Raw genomic sequence first — 18307 nt, 5'->3', positions numbered from 1 at the left:
CAAAAATATCTATCTGCTTTCACGTTTAATTTTCTCTAAGCAAAGGAGTCAACTTAATGGGAGCTACTTAGCCGGGGATGACTGGTTGAAGGGGCTCCGGGACATGCGGTCCACCATGCGACGCACTTGCTCCTCGTTGCCGTACTTCTGGGCATCGGCTACTACAGCAGCATGATGGGAATTAGCCTCGGCGGAGATTTCATCCTGGATCTGGCGACTCAGTATAAAGGAGGTCCTGTTTGGAATGGTTTTAAGTGGCAACAAGTTGGAACTCCTGAAGGTAACCACTCACCTGACGGAGGTGAATCCGAAAACGGCCCCGAAAACGCCCAGCGCCAATAGAACCAAGGCCACCTGCCAGTTGGAGACCCTATTGAGACCCCGGATGCCATAGTAGGGACCCGGATTGGGATCATAGTTGGGCCGCACATCCCACGCCTGGCCGGGATTGCCGGTTTCGCCCACGGGACTGCGATCCGAACGGGTTGGCTGCCACAGCAGGCTGTCATCGTAGTCCCGCCGCCTCTGTGGCTTTATAAGGGTTTTGTAGGCCTCGGAAATCTGAACAAATCGGGCCGTTCTCTCGGGACTCACAGCATTGCTCTTAACATCCGGATGGTACTGAAAGAAAAGCCGGGTTTAAAGCCATTTCTTGGGTTATCCCGAAGGGTGAGCGATCCTACCAACTTGGAGAGCTGCACAAAGGCATTGCGAACCTCCCGGGTGCTGCAGTCGTTGCGTATATTCAAGACATCATAGTGCGTTTCCGGCTTCTTGGGTTTCTCTTGGGAAAAACTGCGCAGTGGGCAAATATTTACTTTACATAACAACACCACAAACAGCGAGTCCTTACTTACGCCTATAGTAACCGGAACCGGAAACTCCGGCTCGCGGAGAAAGACACAACCTCAGCATTGTATTGTATTAATTGTGTTGCTTAAACGTAATCATAATTTTGAAAGTTTGAGCTTGAAAACCAAAACAAATTTATGAAAACACAAAACAGCTGATTCGATTCCTGGGCTTTTTCGCCCCAAATAAAAGAGGTTGGCAGTTCTGCCCGGTGAATCGGCAGCCCCCAACTATCGATAGCCAGTCAGTGCTGCCGGACCGTTTGCTGAGCGCTAGCAACAGAAATAACAAAAATCCATTTAATATTTCGCTTTGACAAAGAAACCAGCATGAGTAGTCAGGAAAAGGCATTCGAACTGCAGCGCCAGGTGCGCCAGAATGCGCGGGATTACGAGAACTCGATGAAGGACCTGTATTCCTGGGAGCGGGACATCAAGAACAAGGAGAAGGAGCTCCAGAGTGCGCCAAAGGCGTCTGCCGCCAATAAGGTAAGTCCTTCAAATTCTTGGTAAAATCTAACTTAAACCCTTACTTTTCCCGCAGGATCTACCGGTGCGCAGCCATGGCAAGTCCGAGAAGTCCCAGAAGGACAGTCCCTCGTCCTCGGCGGCCAGCACGCCCACAGAGAAGCAAGATCTGCCCATGGATCCTTTGGCCCAGCAGCACAAGAAGGCCAACGACATCAAGGATCGCGGGAATACCTATGTTAAGCAGGCCGAGTACGAAAAGGCCATCGTGGCCTATTCCGCGGCCATTGGCGTCTTTCCCCACGATCCCATATACTATATAAACAGGGCCTTGTGCCACTTGAAACAGGATCGGTAGGTCTGCTTAGAACATTCTGGAAACTTCTTAACTAAATCCTTTGTGTCCTTGCAGCTTTGAACTCTGCGTGGAGGATTGCGAGGGCGCCATTGCTCTGGACAAACTCTGCGTGAAGGCTTATTACCGGCGAATGCAGGCCAACGAGTCCTTGGGCAACAACATGGAAGCACTCAAGGATTGCACCACTGTGCTGGCCATCGAGCCAAAGAACATCGAGGCCAAGAAGAGCCTGGCCAGGATCAACGAACGTCTGCGCAAGAATGGTAAACATGGTTAAATTCATATGTTGATCTTAGTACTACTAACTTATGGGTAATATTTCCTTGCAGCTACCAAAAGTGGTCCTAACTTCACACCTGATCGTCCTGGCCTAATCGACATTTTGCCATTCGATAAGCCGGCCTATAAGCGCTCCAAAAAGGCCATGCGTCGCGTACCCATTGTGGATGTGGTTTCTCCCCGTGGCACCGGCGATGAAACCAACAAATTACGCATCTCCGACGAGGACATAGACAAGATCTTCAATAGCAATTGCGGCTCGTTCGAGGAGGTAAAGAAGTCAGATGTAAAGCCGAAGCCTGTGCAACCAAGTCCACCCAAAGCCGAGCCAATTGCTGAGAAGGAAAGCAAACAGAGTCCACCCAAAGGAGCTCCACTCGTAGAGGCCCCCAAAGAAAACAAAAAGGAATCAATAAGTACGCCAGAAGCCGAAAGGAAAACCGAACCAAGTCCGCCCAAAAAAGCGGCAGTCGAGGCACCCAAAGTCCAGAATTCCGTCTCTCCACCAAAGACAACCAAACAAACAAGCACAGAAGTCAAGGCGGCAGAACTCAAGTCAAGTCAAACTAAAAAGGTTGGGACAACCTCACAAAACAACGAAATGGCAGCCATTCCAGTGGAGGTGAGTATATATTAAATACAAAACAACAAAGCTAGTATTACCCGTTCTATTTTTTCAGCGCTCCTTGCCGCCAGCGCCCACAGGCACAGCCCAGTTCCACGTTACCTGGAAGGAGCTGAGTGCTCCGCAGAAATACCAGTATTTGAAGTCGATTGAAGTGCCGAATCTGTGTAAGATCCTGGGAGCAGGCTTCGATTCGGATACGTTTGCCGACTTGCTGCGCACCGTTCAGGACTATTATGTACCAAATAAGGAGCCAACCACGGCAGCAGTGCTCCTGGAGGTCAGCAAAAATGACGAGTTCACCATTTTGGCCATGCTTATGTCAGCGGAGGAGAAGAAAAGTACGTTGCAGAAACCATTAAGCCAAAGAAATGTATTTAATGTATTACTCTAATCCTTTTCAGTGGTGTCATCCATTTTCAATGCCATCAAGAACTGGCCCAACAACAATTCGGTGGAGCTAACGAAGCTCTCGAAGGCCTACGAAGTGGCATAAAACCACACTGTTTCAAGTTTAAATGTACTTACATTGCTTCAAATTGTTAGCTCAAAAACCAACTTTACAAATATAAAGAGGATGTGTAGATAGGATCCCCAATGTGTTACACAGAATGCGAAATGTATTTATTTCAATGGCTATTAGATACGCTAGATTCGGTTCTTTGGCTGGGATGAACATTAGTTACGCTAGTTGGGAATTTCTGAATCATGTGACTCATTTTTCAGCCTAGTATTAACCGAAAATTCAATATGCAGAAGACCATTTGGGCAAACAAAACCGTTCTTGCCCTGCCAGACCATGAATATTGAATAACCAATTGAGTAATACGAATTAGTGTAATTTACATAAATCAGCGGATTAATTCAATCTGCGAAGCCACCTAAAATGGGCCTTCCAGCAAGAACAACAACTCCATTAAACGACGTTAAGTTGGAAGCGCTGATCAGCGCACATATCATTACAGCGACACCCGCCAGAGGAGATAAACCAAGAGCAGGGGAGGCCCACGTACGGAGGGGTGAGATGCGACCAGCAGCCCGATCCCGGCGAGAACCGCGCACTGGGGGAACCGGGCGGTACGCTAATTGCGTGAGAGCTGGTGCACTAAGCACAGGGGCCGGGTTTTACTTAAGCCCATTGTTGCCGCCGCTAGTTATAATTTAATTTACATTTTTTCTTAACAAACGCTGGCTGCGATTTATCAATTTCTCGCCGCGAGAGAATCCGCGAGAGTGCTTTGTCCAGGGTTGCCGCTCCACTTGGCTCCCGGGAAGCTGTCTGCCGTAGTAGGTCCCGCCGAGCACATAGATCTCACAGGGTAGTCTACCATTGGTACGTTTCAAATTTTGTTTGATTAAAGCATAGGCCTAGTAGAATTTTTTAACAGGGATTTAATTGCTTGAAATTTTAAATACCCTTAAGATGAAGCAATCATATCATATTAATAAAATAATATAATTAAGGAAAACCATTAACCTTGATCACAAAAAAATGTAATTTATATGTGTTTGTCCTTTAAAAATATCCATAAGGTGTTATTTATACAAAACAAAAGATACAAACGCGATATCAAGCAAGAAAAATATTCCTCCCTCTCTTTAATATTTATTAAATAATATCGTAATATTATTGCATTTAGGTACTTTTCTTAAACGATCTTAAATCCAATCTGTGCTTACAAAATAGCTTTAGATAATAATTATATTTAAGTTTCTATGTATATTAAGCGAGCCAGTTTATTAGCTTTTAGTAGTTATACAAAATTTATTAATTAAATTTAATTTGTAAACTTATCAGTTTAAGTATTAGAATTGACTTAATGGATTTTTTAAATTTTCGATTAATTTAGAAAAGGTACCGTTACTGCACCGATCTACATGCGCAGTGGCAACCCTCAAGCTGCGCTTCAACGAGCAGAGATCGGCTTTTACTTTACTAAGCGAGCTATCGGTGGTAGTCGAGCGCCGCCTTCCATATATATCGCTTCGCGGTTTGAAAATCGCGGTTGGAGAAACGAGAGAGAAGCGGAGAAAGGCAGAGTTTTTTAGTAAGGCGCGATCTTAACAGTTGCATCGAGTATACGGGCATAAAAACTAACTATAAAACGACAATAAAGCAACAAATTCGTAAACAATCAAAGTAAGTGAGAGTGTGCAAATAAGTGTGTGTGTGCGACTAATTTAAAGACGACTTTAGTTAAACCAAAGATCTCTTTATTAACGAAACAAAAAAACAAACAAATCCGAAAATCCGCCCCCTCGCAGTGATGTTTAAACCAATATTTAATTGCCATACTAGAAGTGAACAACTGGAAATTACGCAAATTCTGTATAGTAAATCCAGTAAAACATGTGCGAAACGAGTGATTTAGCGAAAGTGTGTTGGTAGCCAATGCGGCGTATACGTAACCCCGAATCTTTTTAACTCTTCTGTAAAGAATCTGTCTGTGAAGAGACAATAGGCCCAGCCTCCCACTAAAAAGCTAAAAAAAAAAACAAGTGGGAAAATCAAATAACGAGTAGCTCACCTCTCATTCAGTCAAAACAACAATAAGAATGCGGCAAAACCGGGGTTTTTTTTTGCTTTTCTGCATTATTTATTTGTTTTTATTGCTGTGGGCCTCGGCTTTGTTGTTTTTACCGTCGCCAAGTGCACGTCTTCATTTCATTTCATTAGTTCGATCGTTATGCTCTCGGAACCCGCAGATTACTTCGATCTTCGACTTCATCTTCGTTTCAACCTGTGCCAAGCGCAAAAACACACAAAAAAGATCAAGTAAAATAAAGGCAAACAGCAAAAACGTGTCCCATAGCCCAAAAAGACGCTCACAACAGCATCGGGCCAAGACATAAAAGTCAACCGGTTAGTTTGGTTTTCGAGCACCAGCAACAGTAACAGAAAACAGAAAAAAAAAAACAACGGAGAGAAAAAACAGCGCCCCCTCTATAAAGCCCCCGGATCCCCAAAGTAGCGGCAATAATATGTAAAAGCCGAGAAAAAATCAGAAAAAAAGTCTGGCAAAAACGCGCGGCGATACTTATAAATAACAATCTAGATGGCTAAGAAGAAGCTCTGAAAGCTGTTTAGCATAGTTTATTTTGGCGCTGATGGGCGGGGGAGGGGTGGTATCTGGTCTGTTGGATCCGTTTAACTGGAATCCGAATGCGAATCCATAAGAGATGCTAAATATGCGATCAATAACAAATGGAATATTCCATTCCTGGCCAAGCCCCGACTTTCTTTTCTCACATCCGCCAAATTTGCAATTCAAATGAAATCCTAAAAGTAGCCGAGTACTCTTTTCAAGATTTGACAAGTATTTTATTTTATCACTTCTTGAGTCATATTCATAATATGACGCACTTCCGTCTAGGGATCTCGAAGACTCAGCCTATAGATCTGGTGAAATATATATATGTTTTCGGGCTCGATCACTCCGATATTTGGCCATATAGTTAGGCAGTCGGTGCTAATTCCCTTGATTGCTGACGCCTTTGCCAAACATCTTGATAATCTGTCCGATAAACTGGGTTTTGGGCAGGGCAAGCTGGTCAAATTAAAGTCATGGGTTCGGCTAATACATATTTTGCCCAAAGAGTTAGGTACTGGCCATAATTGACTTGTTGGCCGAGTGAATCCCATGCCAGCGGCAATTAGCACAAAAACAAAATACAATTTATTCATATTTATGGCTCAATTTCCATCGTTGCTTACGTGCAATCGTGTTTTTCGAACCGCCGCACGCCATTTGAGAGCGCTAGATGTCGTACAGTATCGGTGTGGACTCGGTTTGATTTTGATTTAAATTTTGGATTTATTGAAATGCTAATAAAACGCTAAATGCCCCGGCATGATGAGCCAGCCAATTTTGCGAATGCCGCAGACAAAGCCCCCCGAAAAAACAACACAGCCTCAAGGATGAGGTTAAAGCCATGCCAAAGAAGAAGTCAAGCGCCCTGCAAAGCCCAAGATATCAACTTCCGACTCCGTAATAGAAACGGCGAACAACAAATCAATAGCCGGACAACTACAGGTTTTTTTTCTTCATATATTTTTTTTTCTTTAATTTTGCTGCCATCTTCAAGTGAAACTCGAGTCACGATCGTCAGTCTGGTTTTTGGTTGCGTTTATTTATAGTTGCCCTGCCGCCGACTACCGACTAAATAAAATCACTTAAGCATTTCATTATAGTATTATAGGAGGAAGCGTTCTTTATCCGACGGGCAAACAGCCCCAGGAGAAATATATACGAACAGTATACGTATGTGCATGAAAGCCAAGGCGTTAATTCAATCAAAATCATTGCGACAAACAGCTTTGTCACTCAACAACGAAGGCAAAGTCTGGCTTCAGAAACCACTTTCTGTCATCTGCGAGCTGGTGGCATCGTATAAGGGAAGAGTTAAAGCCGAATCAAGGCTACGGATTATTACAAAATCCAAAAAACACTCGAAAAGCTCGTATTTAGACCAATTTACGGATATCCCTTCATGTTGCGCATACGCCGCGTATGCCAAAACACCTTTTGTAGCATACATTTTGGCTTATCTGTACTGGAATGCCATTCCAATGTTAAATAACTCGACTGAGTGTCATTTATGTTATATTTATTCACTGCAAGTCGAGAGTCACGTGTTGCCTTTGATGCAAATGCAAATTAAATGCTGCTGCACATCGGATTAAAATGAATCCGTGTCGTTTAGTCGCTTTATCTGCTGCTCACAAGCGGATGAAGCTCAAGCTTCTGCTCAGACGTCGCAAAGTTCCGTTGAAATCGCGAATTAATTATCTAGCACTTGTTTCTGTTTTGCGTTCTTTCGATGCCAGACATCACAGATATCAAAAGTCTGAGTACATTACATACATGAGCACATGTGCAAAATATTCTTAATCAAAGCACTCACATTTACACGAGGATTATAATTTGTTGTATGGGATATGTGAAATAAAATTTTATTTCCATATCTGACTTATTTTGTTGTTAGTTAGATTTGAGACAAAGTGAAACAGGGTGCTTTGGACTACATAGAAGTTTAATCACTTTTTCAATTCAAAGTTTTTTGACTCTTAGGGTTTGGGGATTTCGTTCATCGTCTGGAAAAAAATAAATTTATCATTTATCCGCAATTAAAATGTATTTTGGATTAAAAAAGACGTAAAAGAAAAGATATCATATGACTGTCTTTTTTTTAGGAGTTATAGCGGCCATTTTGAAAATTTAATTGCTTTTAAAATATTTTCCTAATTAACAAATAAAATGTTTAATAATTAGGAAATCCCCAAAGAAATAATACTTATCAACGCTCTAAAGCTGAAAAATTCTGAGAAGTCAGATATATTTCCGGCACTCAAACGCGAACCTTAAATTTAAATTAGTTTCAAATCTAGTGAATTTAAAAAGTGCCATTTCCTGTGTAAATACAAAATAAAAATTAAAACTTGTGACGACATTGTATTCTATAAATATACTTATCGCTGGATACACTCATAAAAATGTATTTTTAACATTTAGAAATCTAGCCTTTGAATTGCCGTCCTTTAAAGTATAAAGTAACCTTTACATATAGAAAATTTCCAGATTCAAATAAACATTTTCAAAAAACAAGAACATTTTTTTCTATTTCCAAAGGCTGACAATTTTTCTAAATTTTAGAAAGACATTTTTATGAGTGTAAAACTAAATAATAAGCTTTCTTTTATCCAAAAGTATAAGCAACAAGAATGAAGATATATGAACAGGAACCTGTTTATTTCTTTTTTTGTTCTTGTTTTTTGTTCTTTTTTGTGGGAAATGGAATCTAAGACTAAAGATTGGTTGTTCTACTTAATGCATGCCTGATAAGGTCAATCACTTGTTTATTTATAATTCAACATTTTCTTCAAAGTCTGGAAAGACGAAGACGCAAGGCCGGCCACTCATGGGCACATCTCTCTGATTCTGATACTTTATAGACCGATCCGATCACCAGTGATGCTGTAGCTACGTAGACAGGATGCTTCTGAAGTGACTCGAATATGGACCTTGATTTCTTCGAACTCTGTAAGTACAAACCTGGCGAAATCGACTGGCAAATCCATTCGAATCCATTCAATTACCTCAAGTGTTTGGGTGCATATTAGTTTATTCGGCAAGGATAACCAATTCGAATTCAAATGGGGTCCTTGCAGTGGCCCCGTTGAAGGCTGGCCCGGCTCTCCTCGTCATTGACAACCAAAGTGGCTACCGAAAATAGATATAACAGTGGAAGGGGCTTGTTTCGTGGCTTACAAATACTCTTATCCTAAAACTGCGCAGTATACGTAGAATCATTAGAAGCAGTAGGCAGTGTAGTTTAAATAACTTCAATCGACATTCTTTAAGTGCAGAAATATTTATTTCAATTTCGTTATTACTCAGGGGTCTTACAAGCTTTCGTTGGTGCACGGAATCTGTTTAAAAGCTTAAGAAACCATTGAGGCTTATTTTTTGTTGAAATTTTGACGGAAGACATATCGGACCATTGTTTCCGGTTCGCAAAAGTATTCATTGTCTATGTAGAATTATCAAAATGTATCAAAATTTCTTTCTCAATTGTTTAAATAAAAACGAGAAGAAATTTTATGTTTGCGTGCCTCGACTTTTACATACCCAATTTTTTAGAAAACTCTCTTAGCTAGTCCAAAATGATAGCAAGGGTATTTAGAACCGACTAGCCTAGACCCGTCAGTCTGAGGTTCTGCATCTCGTACACCCACACAGACGCGCGCAGACCGAGAATGAGACAATCAGGATATATGATAGCTGGAATCGTTTAATATATTTCTATACAATTTCGCTCCGAGTCGGACTGACTGGGATTTGCATGCCACTTGTGCGGCACACGAAAGGAGCAGGTTGTTTGATCAATAACCCGACTTCGGGGGGACGGAAGCCCAAATATTTGCACTCCGGTTATGATTTTGCTGGCCGCAGTCAGTGCTCAGATATTTCCTGTCCATATCCGACGTATCGCGCGGCCTCTCGGGTGTTCAAGTTCGAGTGACTAACTAAATAAGAAAGATTTGCAAATATCTGACAACTTACCAAGTTCTGAGATTGTGAAAACAGTTTTTTCAGTGATTAAGCAGGGGGATGCGGAGGGCTACGAAAGCATTTGTAAAAATATTTACCAGAGAACAATTGCATAAACAGTAGATGCCATTTAAAACCCTGTAAAACGATGATCTGCTGCTGGGGCTTCGCCGATTTGAGGGCTCCTATTTTCATTTTTATTCCAAGCAATTAGGTTTCGTTTTCATCGGTGCTTTCGGTTGGTTACCATGCCGATCTGAGTTGGTTTTATAGTTTGATTATTAGTTTTTACTTGTTGTTTTTCGAGGCATTTTCACTGCTCAGCGAGTTGTGAAGAGTGCATCAACCGTATGCTCGCTCATACGTGCGTTAGATAATTGTTTTCTCAGATGCAACGGAACGCCAGCAGCAGAATGCATCGAAATCGGGGGGAGTTACTCACTCACTCGCTCACAAATCGAAACTCCATCTTGTTTCCATGGATGCTGGCAGTCAGCTAACTTGGCCAACAGTGCGATTCGGATTCGATTGGGCCAAGTCGCAAAGTTTCGGAGTTCTGCAGACGTGACTTCTTAGATTCCGGGAACAATCGACCAATTAACTATGGACTATCCCAAGACTCTGAATGGTAAAGGTGCTCTGTTAAACATAATCCCCCAGCCACAGGACTGCATAAATTACACAACAATTTACATTTGGCACGTCAACAATTTATTTTGGCCAAGTATCGATCAAACAGAGCGGGAATTTCAGGGCTTATCAGCGGGTTGCTCCCTGTTTTCAGTGCCCCCAAACCGAATCTGAATTATTTTTTTTATTCAACTATAATTATCTCGGGGTATGGTAAACGCCCCCACAGAAACGTGCCATATTTAATTTCTCAATAAGTAAAATGTTTTCATGGTATATTTTTATTGGCAGTCTGAGTCGCTCGCCATTCCCGGACTTTGCTCTACTTCGAAAGATAATAAAAAATTGTTTGCCTACATTTCATATTGGATGTCAATGTTTAGCAATTACAAAGCAGCGGAGTGGGTATATTAAATTTGTATATTTCTAGAGAACAGGCCTAGTTACCTGAGATCCTACAAGCCCTTAAGGCGTTTTCAGTTTTCAGAAGATTCTAATACAGTATCTGAGCTTTTAAATAATTATTTTTAATACAGAAACTGAGTTATAACATAGTAAGCAAGCTTAAGATTATTGTATTCAAAATTCGAAATAGATAAATATTTTTTGGGGACTTAAAATATTTAACAAATAAACTTCTTAAAAAAAAAGGAATTTAAATTTATTAAATAAATACCCCTTCATTATTTTTTCACATCGCAATTTAAATAATTTGTTACTAATGCGATAAGTTACTTTAACTAATAATTTCGATGCTTTCAGCTCCCCAAGATCTGGAAGACATAAATAGCGATGGAATGGACAATCTGGATCTCCTGGTGCAAGGAGCCTTCGACGATAGCATCCAACTAGGCCACAATGGCCACCTGTCCGCCGGAGGAGGTGGAGTCCACTCCCACATGGAGGCGCCGCACACACCGCCCATGAATGGTTTAGATGCCCAACTGAGTAACTCCGGACGAGTGGGCAGTACACCGGTGGCGACGCAGGTCCAGACCCATGTGCATCCGCAGCTGCCGGAGAGTCCGCCGGATTCGCAGCCCGCCTACAGTCCGCTGGGCGAGGCTCACGGGATGGCGATGCCGGTGGGCAGGGACCTCATCTACCCCGGTCTGCCGCCCATGCAGCACCAGGCCAATATGCTCCAGACGGACCTGGGTCAATATGCCTCCCCTCCGCAGCACCAGCAACATCATTTTACGGCTCCGCAGGCCGATGTGCGGATCAAGCACGAATCCGGACTCATCATAAATCCGGGCAACCTGCTGTGCCAGCAGCAACAGCAACAGCAGCAGCAGATGCACCAGCATCAGTTGAATGAGCAGCAGTACCAGGATGCGATCCTCCAGGACCAGATGCTCTACTACCAGGATAATGGGGGAGCAGCTGGTGCGGGGATGTATGCATCCGGCAGCTTTCAGAACCTCTCCACCTGCACGCTGACCTCCTCCTTGGGCCTGGGCGATCGTGTCCAGGTGATAGGCACCAGTCAGTTGTCCCTGAATCGTGTGTCCGCTCCCTCGACTCCGGTGCATTCGCTTTCCCGCAAGCGCAAGATGTCCACGCAGCTGGATTGTCCCGACTTTCCGACTGCCCCCAAGGTGGATGCAGGCCTGCAGATGAGTCCGCTGCGTCAGTCGCATCACTCCCTGGCCACGCCCACTCCGGCGCCCTCCCACTGCTCCGCCTCCGTGTCGCCAGCTCTGTCGGCGGTCAATTCCCAGGCGGATAACAGCCTGGATGGTCAGCCCGGGGGAGGAGTGGCCACCGGATCGGGCTCGGGATCGGGATCGGGTTCCGGCAGCGAGGCTGGCGATCCGGCGGGCGGCCAGTGCATCCGGTTCAACGGCTTCCAGCCGGAGAACTGGCACAAGCTGTTCGACCAGAGCCTACAGGAGCTGTCTGTGATCTACTACCGCGTGGATGCGGACAAGGGCTTCAATTTCAGCGTCTCGGACGACGCGTACGTGTGCCAGAAGAAGAACCACTTCCAGGTTACTTGCCATGCGCGCCTCCAGGGCGATGCCAAATTCGTGAAGACACCGTCCGGCTTCGAGAAAATCAAATCCTTCCACTTGCATTTCTACGGCGTCAAGTTCGAGGCGCCCAACCAGACGATCCGCGTGGAGCAGAGCCAGTCGGATCGCTCCAAGAAGGCCTTCTATCCCGTACCGTGAGTAAATTCTTTTGAAACGTTTTAAAATTTGTTTTATTTTTATTATGCCCTTTACTCGCTTTCAAATAAAAAAACTAAAATTTGTGATTTAATAATAATTTTATATTCTTTTATTTATTTGCACTAACATAGTAATTAGGATATTTCAAATAGAATTTTTCTTATAAGCGCGATTACAACTTTTTGTGATTCCCCTTAACCGCTCCGCATCTCTCAACGTCACGATCCAGTTCGTTGTCCTAATAGTTCGCAGTAGTTCTTTTTTGAAAAAAATATATGGGGTATTCCCTTTATTCTTGATCGTTAAAAGTTAATCAACGAATTTTATTAGGAACTTCTAAACTGAGAAACGAAAGATAAAAACGTAAATGAGTTTATGTATAAACAAATTTTAGATTAACATAATTATCATTAAACGGAATATAATACAAAAAATTATTTGTAAGGAGTCAAATCTTAATTTCAAGAAAATCGTCATATCGCTCAGTTACTGGAAGAGTCTTCTAAGAAGAGTGACATTTAATGATTCTTAATAATCTATCTTTAATACAAAAGAGCATGAGATATGTCACTCTTCTAGAAAATGATCCAAATATTTTTAATTTATATCAAAAGTACATTCTTAAGAAGATCCTAACTCTCCTTCCTCCCACAGCATCGATCTCCAGAAGCACATCGTCAGCAAGATCACCGTGGGTCGCCTGCACTTTTCGGAGACGACGAACAACAACATGCGCAAGAAGGGTCGTCCCAATCCCGAGCAGCGATTCTTCCAGCTGGTCGTGGGCCTCCATGTGCACACCCATTCGGGCAACTTTCCGGTGGTGAGTCACGGCAGCGAGAAGATCATCGTGCGTGCCTCGAATCCGGGTCAGTTTGAGTCCGATGTGGATCTATGCTGGCAGCGCGGACTCACCCCGGAATCGGTGTTCCACACGGGTCGCGTGGGCATCAACACGGATCGCCCGGACGAGAGTCTGGTGGTCCATGGCAACCTCAAGGTGTCCGGCCACATTGTCCAGCCGAGCGACAGTCGCGCCAAGCAGGAGATCGGCGAGCTGGACACATCCGTGCAGCTACGGAATCTCCAGAAGATCCGGATAGTGCGCTACCGCTACATGCCCGAGTTTGCCGTGCACTCGGGTCTCCGGCGGGAGAGCGACACCCGGGAGATCGAGGACACCGGCGTGATTGCCCAGGAGGTGCGCGAGGTCATTCCGGATGCAGTCCAAGAGGCTGGCAGCGTGGTGCTGCCCAATGGAAACGTCATCGAGAACTTCCTGCTGGTCAACAAGGTGTGAAATATTCTTATCTTTAATTTATTAAGGAAATCCCTTACTAACCTTTAATCTCTTAAGGATCGCATTCTGATGGAGAACATCGGAGCCGTCAAGGAGCTGTGCAAGGTGACCGGTTCGCTGGAGTCGCGCATCGAGCATCTGGAACGAGCCAACATTGGCCAGAACAGCCAACAACTGCGTGCCAAGGATCTGCTGGAGCCGCGCTGCATCCTGCCCGAGCGAGGAGCCATCAAGTCCTTCGGCAGTCGGCGGGACGGATACGAGGTCTGCTCCAGTCGATCCCTGCAGATCGTCATCTTCCTGCTGATCATTGTAATGGCAGCCTGGTGAGTAGTTTCGGTTATTTATGGTATCCCTCTACGTGTTATTAAGAGTAATATTATTATATTATATTAATATATTATTATTAAATTATTATATTATATTATATTAACATTAAAAGGCCTAAAAATAGGTAAAACTAGTAAAAATTAATTTACATAAAATTACCCAGATCTTCACCGCTAGACTAAGAACTTAACCTACAAAAGCCCCCTCTTTAGAGTGATATATCTTAGAAAGTTATGGTTTAATTCTTTGTTGATATTATTTTCATTTTAGATATATATCAAATTTTTAAATTTTGATAATAGTAGTAGTAATGTTACCCAGATCTTCACTATTTCGTCCTAAACATTTTATTTAAATTAGTAAAAATTAATTTACATAAAATTACCCTGATCTTCACTGCTAGACTAAAAACTTAACCTACAAAAGCCCCCTTTTCAGAGTGATATATCTCAAAAAGTTTTTGTTTAATTCTCTGTTAATATTATTTTCATTTTAGATTTGTATCAAATTTTTAAATTTGGATAATGGTAATGTTACCCAGATCCTCACAATTTTCTTCTTAACTTTTCACTTACAAAGGCCATCATTACTCATTTAATAAATATTATAAAAATATTTCTTAGTACTATATCCACTAACCTAATAAAACATTATAATTGAAGATTTAATATTTTCCTTCCCCTTTCATTTAAGCCTGGCGGCGGTATCCACGTTGTACTTCGTGGAGCACAACAAGCAGCAGCAGATGGACGGCTACCAGATCTTCAACAACGGGTTCTTCCGCCCGGAAACGGGGACGACGCACCTGAGCGACGAGGAGCGGCACTACTTCCACAACCTGCACACACTCTTCAAGAACAAGACGCACGGACCGTGGCCAAGTCGGATGTACCCCACCAGCACGGCCCGTCCGCCGGGATTCCGGCCATCCGATGAGGACGCGGAGGACCTTGCGGCGGTGCTGACCAAGCCACAGGTTTCCGCATCCACTGGGCAACAACAGCAGCAGCAGCAGAGTCTCAAGCACGGAGTCATCACGACAACGGCGCCGCGATTCAGCAACAAGACGATCAGCAGCAAGAAGGGCAAGTGGCCTCCCAATCAGGAGGTGCTGCGTCAAAGTGGCGGTCAGAAGTTGCACCTAGCCGGCGTGCCAGTCCATGTGGTTCCCGCGAAGTCATCTACTTCTCCAAACGCTGCCGCCCCCAACGACACGGTGGCCTCCACGGAGAAGCCACCCCAGGCCATTCCCTTGCCCCAGGACTTTGAGAACAACTCCATTGACATCGATGCCCAGCAGAAGCAGTCGCAGCTAAAGCTGGACGAGCACATCGTGGTGGTCGGGACCATTGCCAGTCCCGCCTCCGATGGCTATGACTCCAATTCCCCAGCTGTCGCCGCTCATCCCATTCGGAAATTCAATCCGGGCACCGTTTATACCCACGTCTACAAGACGGTATCGCCACCCACGGCCAATCAGGCACTGACCACCAACAAGGTGAGCACCGAGTCCGCCCCGAGTCCACTGGCCCAGGCCCTCGATGTGCCGCCACCGGCTCTTCCGGTGAGGAATAGCAGCGACAATCCGGATGCCCTGGACCTGCAGAACCTGAGCAATACCAACGAGTCCGTGGATAATCCTATTACAGGAGTCTATGGGGTGTACGAGTACCAGGGACCGGGCCTAAGGGAATCCAATCTGGGGAGGCGGTCGGCGAGTCAGCGAAGTCTGGACTGGATCAGGCAGAAGACCTTCAAGGCGGAGCTCGTTGGACAGCCGGCAGAGTGCAATGGCGATGAGTCGGTCAGCGATAATTGCCAGGTAAGGATAAACTAAAGTGATCCTCAACCAAATGGCCAAGTCATGTTATGTTATGTCCTCCCCAGTCCGTTTGCTTCGAGGAGTTGCCAGCGACACAGCCGCAGCCCGATAATGTGGATGCCAATGTGAAGGAGCAGCATGCGGAGGACGATCTGCAGTCGGCGGAGGAGCAGGATCAGGACCCGGACATTATAGAGGCTCAGCCTGCTGCCAATGAGACGGTGGCTTCCCTCGAGGCTCAGCTGGGCAAGAGCTCGCATAGCACTGATGCCCTGGCCAAAAAGTTTCCCCAAGAGACGGAGGCTTTGGTCGCAGCCAAGGACGATCCCGTCTACCGCCTGGTGAAGGCTGCCGCCTCTGCCCAGGATCAGGCTCCAAAGACGGATGAGACTGTGCTGCCACCCTTCCAGCTGGATTGCTGGAGCGTCTCCAGTTGCGTGCTGGCCGCCCAGTACAATCAAACCATCGAGGTGGAGCAGTTCTGTCCCACCTCGGGCTATTCCCTCAATGTCAGCTATGTGGTCCCGGTGTCGCGTTATCTGCAGGCCAGCAGCCTGGAGCTCCACCTGAGGTTCGTTGGTTATTACACAGAAAAAAAACCGATGTGAAATAGGGTTATTTCTACCTTATTTCATATCAATAAAAAGCCGAAATGGTTTATATCAAATTTAAGATTCAAACATATCAACATGATATTTTATAATAATATAAAAAAGTTTAACATAATCTTTATTCATATCAAAATGATATGAATAACTTTATCTTCAAAAAATATCAAATTGACCATTACCATTTTTTTTTCTGTATACTTAAAAAAAATAGAAACTGCATTATATCAATATGATATCCAAGTGATGAGTGCATTATAAACCTTTTTTTCATATTTTAAAGTAGAGCTTTGCTTGAGTCAATACTATTTATCAAAGATATTACTTACTACGAATTTTTTAAATTCTATTTTTTAATAATTTGGTCATCCAATATTAAAATATGCTTCCAAGTTTAAATTTTTTATAAATCACAGTAGAAAATCGTGCTATTCAGTGTATAAATATAGATAGAATAATCATAATCCCATCGACAGCTCCAACAAGCCGCTGCAGTGGTCCATCTGCACCGATGAGGATCAGGCCAAGCCCAGTGCCAACGCCCAGCTAAACGAGGATGATGAGGCACCATCCGCCAGCGGGGTCAAGATCCTCAAGCAGCAGGGCATGAACAAACTGAGTCTGTCCTTGGATCTTCCCGCCCGCGGCTATTTCCTGCGGGACTTTATGCTCCGCGCCAGCCAAGACTTGGAGCAGGTGGGTTTTCCAGATCTATTCAAACGCCTCCAGAGATTCCTCAACTCTTTTAGTTGCAGCAAAAACTATGCGACGACAACGCTCACCTGGCGAACCCCATACTCCAGTACAACTGTAGGATCGTAAGAGATTGTGATTAGTTTACAGCTTAATTTATGGCACGGATCAAATCTGAACTCCAAAAATATGCGCATTGCTATGTGTGTGTACTGCATGTTTGAATGTTGCGGATACGTCCTGGCACCCGGAAAACTCGTTTAAATTAGGAAAATGCGAAAATGAAACAAAACAAAAAACTGTTGATCAGCGAGCGGAAGTTGAAATGAATACATTTATACGTAAAGAAAACAAATCATTACTAAACGCAAAACAATTATCGACCATTTTAATAAAATATGTAGAGAAATCTTTTAAAATTATCTTTCAATGTGTGGTTTATGGGAAAAGTGGACCGGGATGGTATTATAGTCATTGTTTTAGTAATTGTGTATATCTGCTGCTGCTGCTCTGTATGTAACAGTTGACCTTATATTAAATAATTGCAACAAACACAGGTAAAATACGTTTTGTTGTTGTTGTTGTTGTTGTCAATTGTTGCTCTAGGGTCCCTTTATAAGGACATATGACAATATTGGCAATATCCTTAAAGGATTAAAAGTTGTTGCTTGGTGAGTTTTATTTTGAGCGAAAAAAATAAAAATCACGAACAATCATTATTTTTAAGTTTTATTTTTTTTGCTCAAAAATAATGATTGTTTGTGATTTTTATTTTTTTTGCTCAAAAATAATGATTATTTGTGATTTTTATTTTTTTTGCTCAAAAATAATTATTAGTTTTGATTTAAAAAATTAAAAATCGATAAGTAATCATTACAAAGTAATTTTTAAAATATTACTTATAATGATTACGGTCCCTGATGTAAACTAAAAAAAAGTTAGCTCAATGATTAAAAAAACGTTAATCTCAAAAAATTTAAAGCAAACTATTGGAAACCTAAGAGAAATGCAAATGGTATTCTGAAAAGTCTAAGAACTAACAATTATATGGTTAAAATAAACCCCTTTTAAACTAATGGGAAATTTGGAATTTATAATAATAAATATTTAAATG

The 18307-nt window shown here is 43.3% G+C and overlaps 3 protein-coding genes and 1 long non-coding RNA gene across 8 annotated transcripts in view; 2 read left to right on the top strand and 2 right to left on the bottom strand.

The window, feature by feature from the left end:
* Positions 1-63: 63 nt before the first annotated feature.
* On the bottom strand, positions 64-994 carry DnaJ-60 (DnaJ-like-60). The gene is made up of 4 exons (XM_017150090.3): positions 854-994; positions 684-795; positions 293-621; positions 64-235 (listed from the first exon to the last, which is right to left on the bottom strand). The coding sequence occupies exons 1-4, from the start codon at positions 913-915 to the stop codon at positions 64-66; spliced, it is 675 nt and encodes a 224-aa protein (XP_017005579.2). The 5' UTR covers positions 916-994.
* Positions 995-1173: 179 nt separating this feature from the next.
* spag (RNA polymerase II-associated protein spaghetti) lies at positions 1174-3193 on the top strand. Its single transcript, XM_017150086.3, has 6 exons — positions 1174-1340; positions 1396-1673; positions 1732-1940; positions 2007-2578; positions 2637-2922; positions 2986-3193. Exons 1-6 carry the CDS (start codon positions 1182-1184, stop codon positions 3075-3077), a joined length of 1596 nt encoding a protein of 531 aa, XP_017005575.2. The 5' UTR covers positions 1174-1181; the 3' UTR covers positions 3078-3193.
* A 1339-nt stretch (positions 3194-4532) lies between these two features.
* Positions 4533-17606, top strand: LOC108063119 (myelin regulatory factor). 5 transcript variants are annotated; one of them, XM_017150096.3, is made up of 9 exons: positions 4533-4721; positions 8535-8622; positions 11026-12436; positions 13095-13734; positions 13798-14066; positions 14764-15892; positions 15958-16463; positions 16977-17196; positions 17256-17606. In XM_017150096.3, exons 2-9 carry the CDS (start codon positions 8598-8600, stop codon positions 17334-17336), a joined length of 4281 nt encoding a protein of 1426 aa, XP_017005585.2. In that variant the 5' UTR covers positions 4533-4721; positions 8535-8597; the 3' UTR covers positions 17337-17606. The 5 variants fall into 5 exon arrangements, with proteins under 5 accessions (XP_017005585.2, XP_070069350.1, XP_070069351.1 ...); XM_070213249.1 differs by having other exon boundaries at positions 17250-17606; XM_070213250.1 differs by having other exon boundaries at positions 8468-8622; positions 17250-17606.
* Positions 17172-18307, bottom strand: part of LOC138912431 (uncharacterized) — a 7020-nt gene continuing 5884 nt past the window's right edge. The window contains exon 3 of the long non-coding RNA XR_011417976.1: positions 17172-17308. This is a non-coding gene — a long non-coding RNA (uncharacterized lncRNA). The remainder of the gene's footprint in view (positions 17309-18307) is intronic.

This window comes from Drosophila takahashii, chromosome 2R (genome assembly GCF_030179915.1).
Source record: "Drosophila takahashii strain IR98-3 E-12201 chromosome 2R, DtakHiC1v2, whole genome shotgun sequence".
Classification (NCBI taxonomy): Eukaryota; Metazoa; Arthropoda; class Insecta; order Diptera; family Drosophilidae; genus Drosophila; species Drosophila takahashii.
The sequence above is the reverse complement of the archived record's forward strand: the minus strand, read 5'-3'. Positions and strand labels throughout refer to the sequence as shown.

Bases quoted from the DNA above. Each gene is read 5' to 3' on its own strand.
- DnaJ-60 (XM_017150090.3), bottom strand. From the start codon at position 915: ATGCTGAGGTTGTGTCTTTCTCCGCGAGCCGGAGTTTCCGGTTCCGGT. The intron at 796-853 runs GTAAGGACTCGC...CCCACTGCGCAG, and splicing joins TCCGGTTACTATAGGCGTAA to TTTTTCCCAAGAGAAACCCA. The intron at 236-292 runs GTGAGTGGTTAC...CATTCCAAACAG, and splicing joins TTCGGATTCACCTCCGTCAG to GACCTCCTTTATACTGAGTC.
- spag (XM_017150086.3), top strand. From the start codon at position 1,182: ATGAGTAGTCAGGAAAAGGCATTCGAACTGCAGCGCCAGGTGCGCCAG. The intron at 1,674-1,731 runs GTAGGTCTGCTT...GTGTCCTTGCAG, and splicing joins TGCCACTTGAAACAGGATCG to CTTTGAACTCTGCGTGGAGG. The intron at 2,923-2,985 runs GTACGTTGCAGA...AATCCTTTTCAG, and splicing joins GTCAGCGGAGGAGAAGAAAA to TGGTGTCATCCATTTTCAAT.
- LOC108063119 (XM_070213249.1), top strand. From the start codon at position 8,598: ATGGACCTTGATTTCTTCGAACTCT. The intron at 13,735-13,797 runs GTGTGAAATATT...TAATCTCTTAAG, and splicing joins ACTTCCTGCTGGTCAACAAG to GATCGCATTCTGATGGAGAA. The intron at 14,067-14,763 runs GTGAGTAGTTTC...CTTTCATTTAAG, and splicing joins ATCATTGTAATGGCAGCCTG to CCTGGCGGCGGTATCCACGT.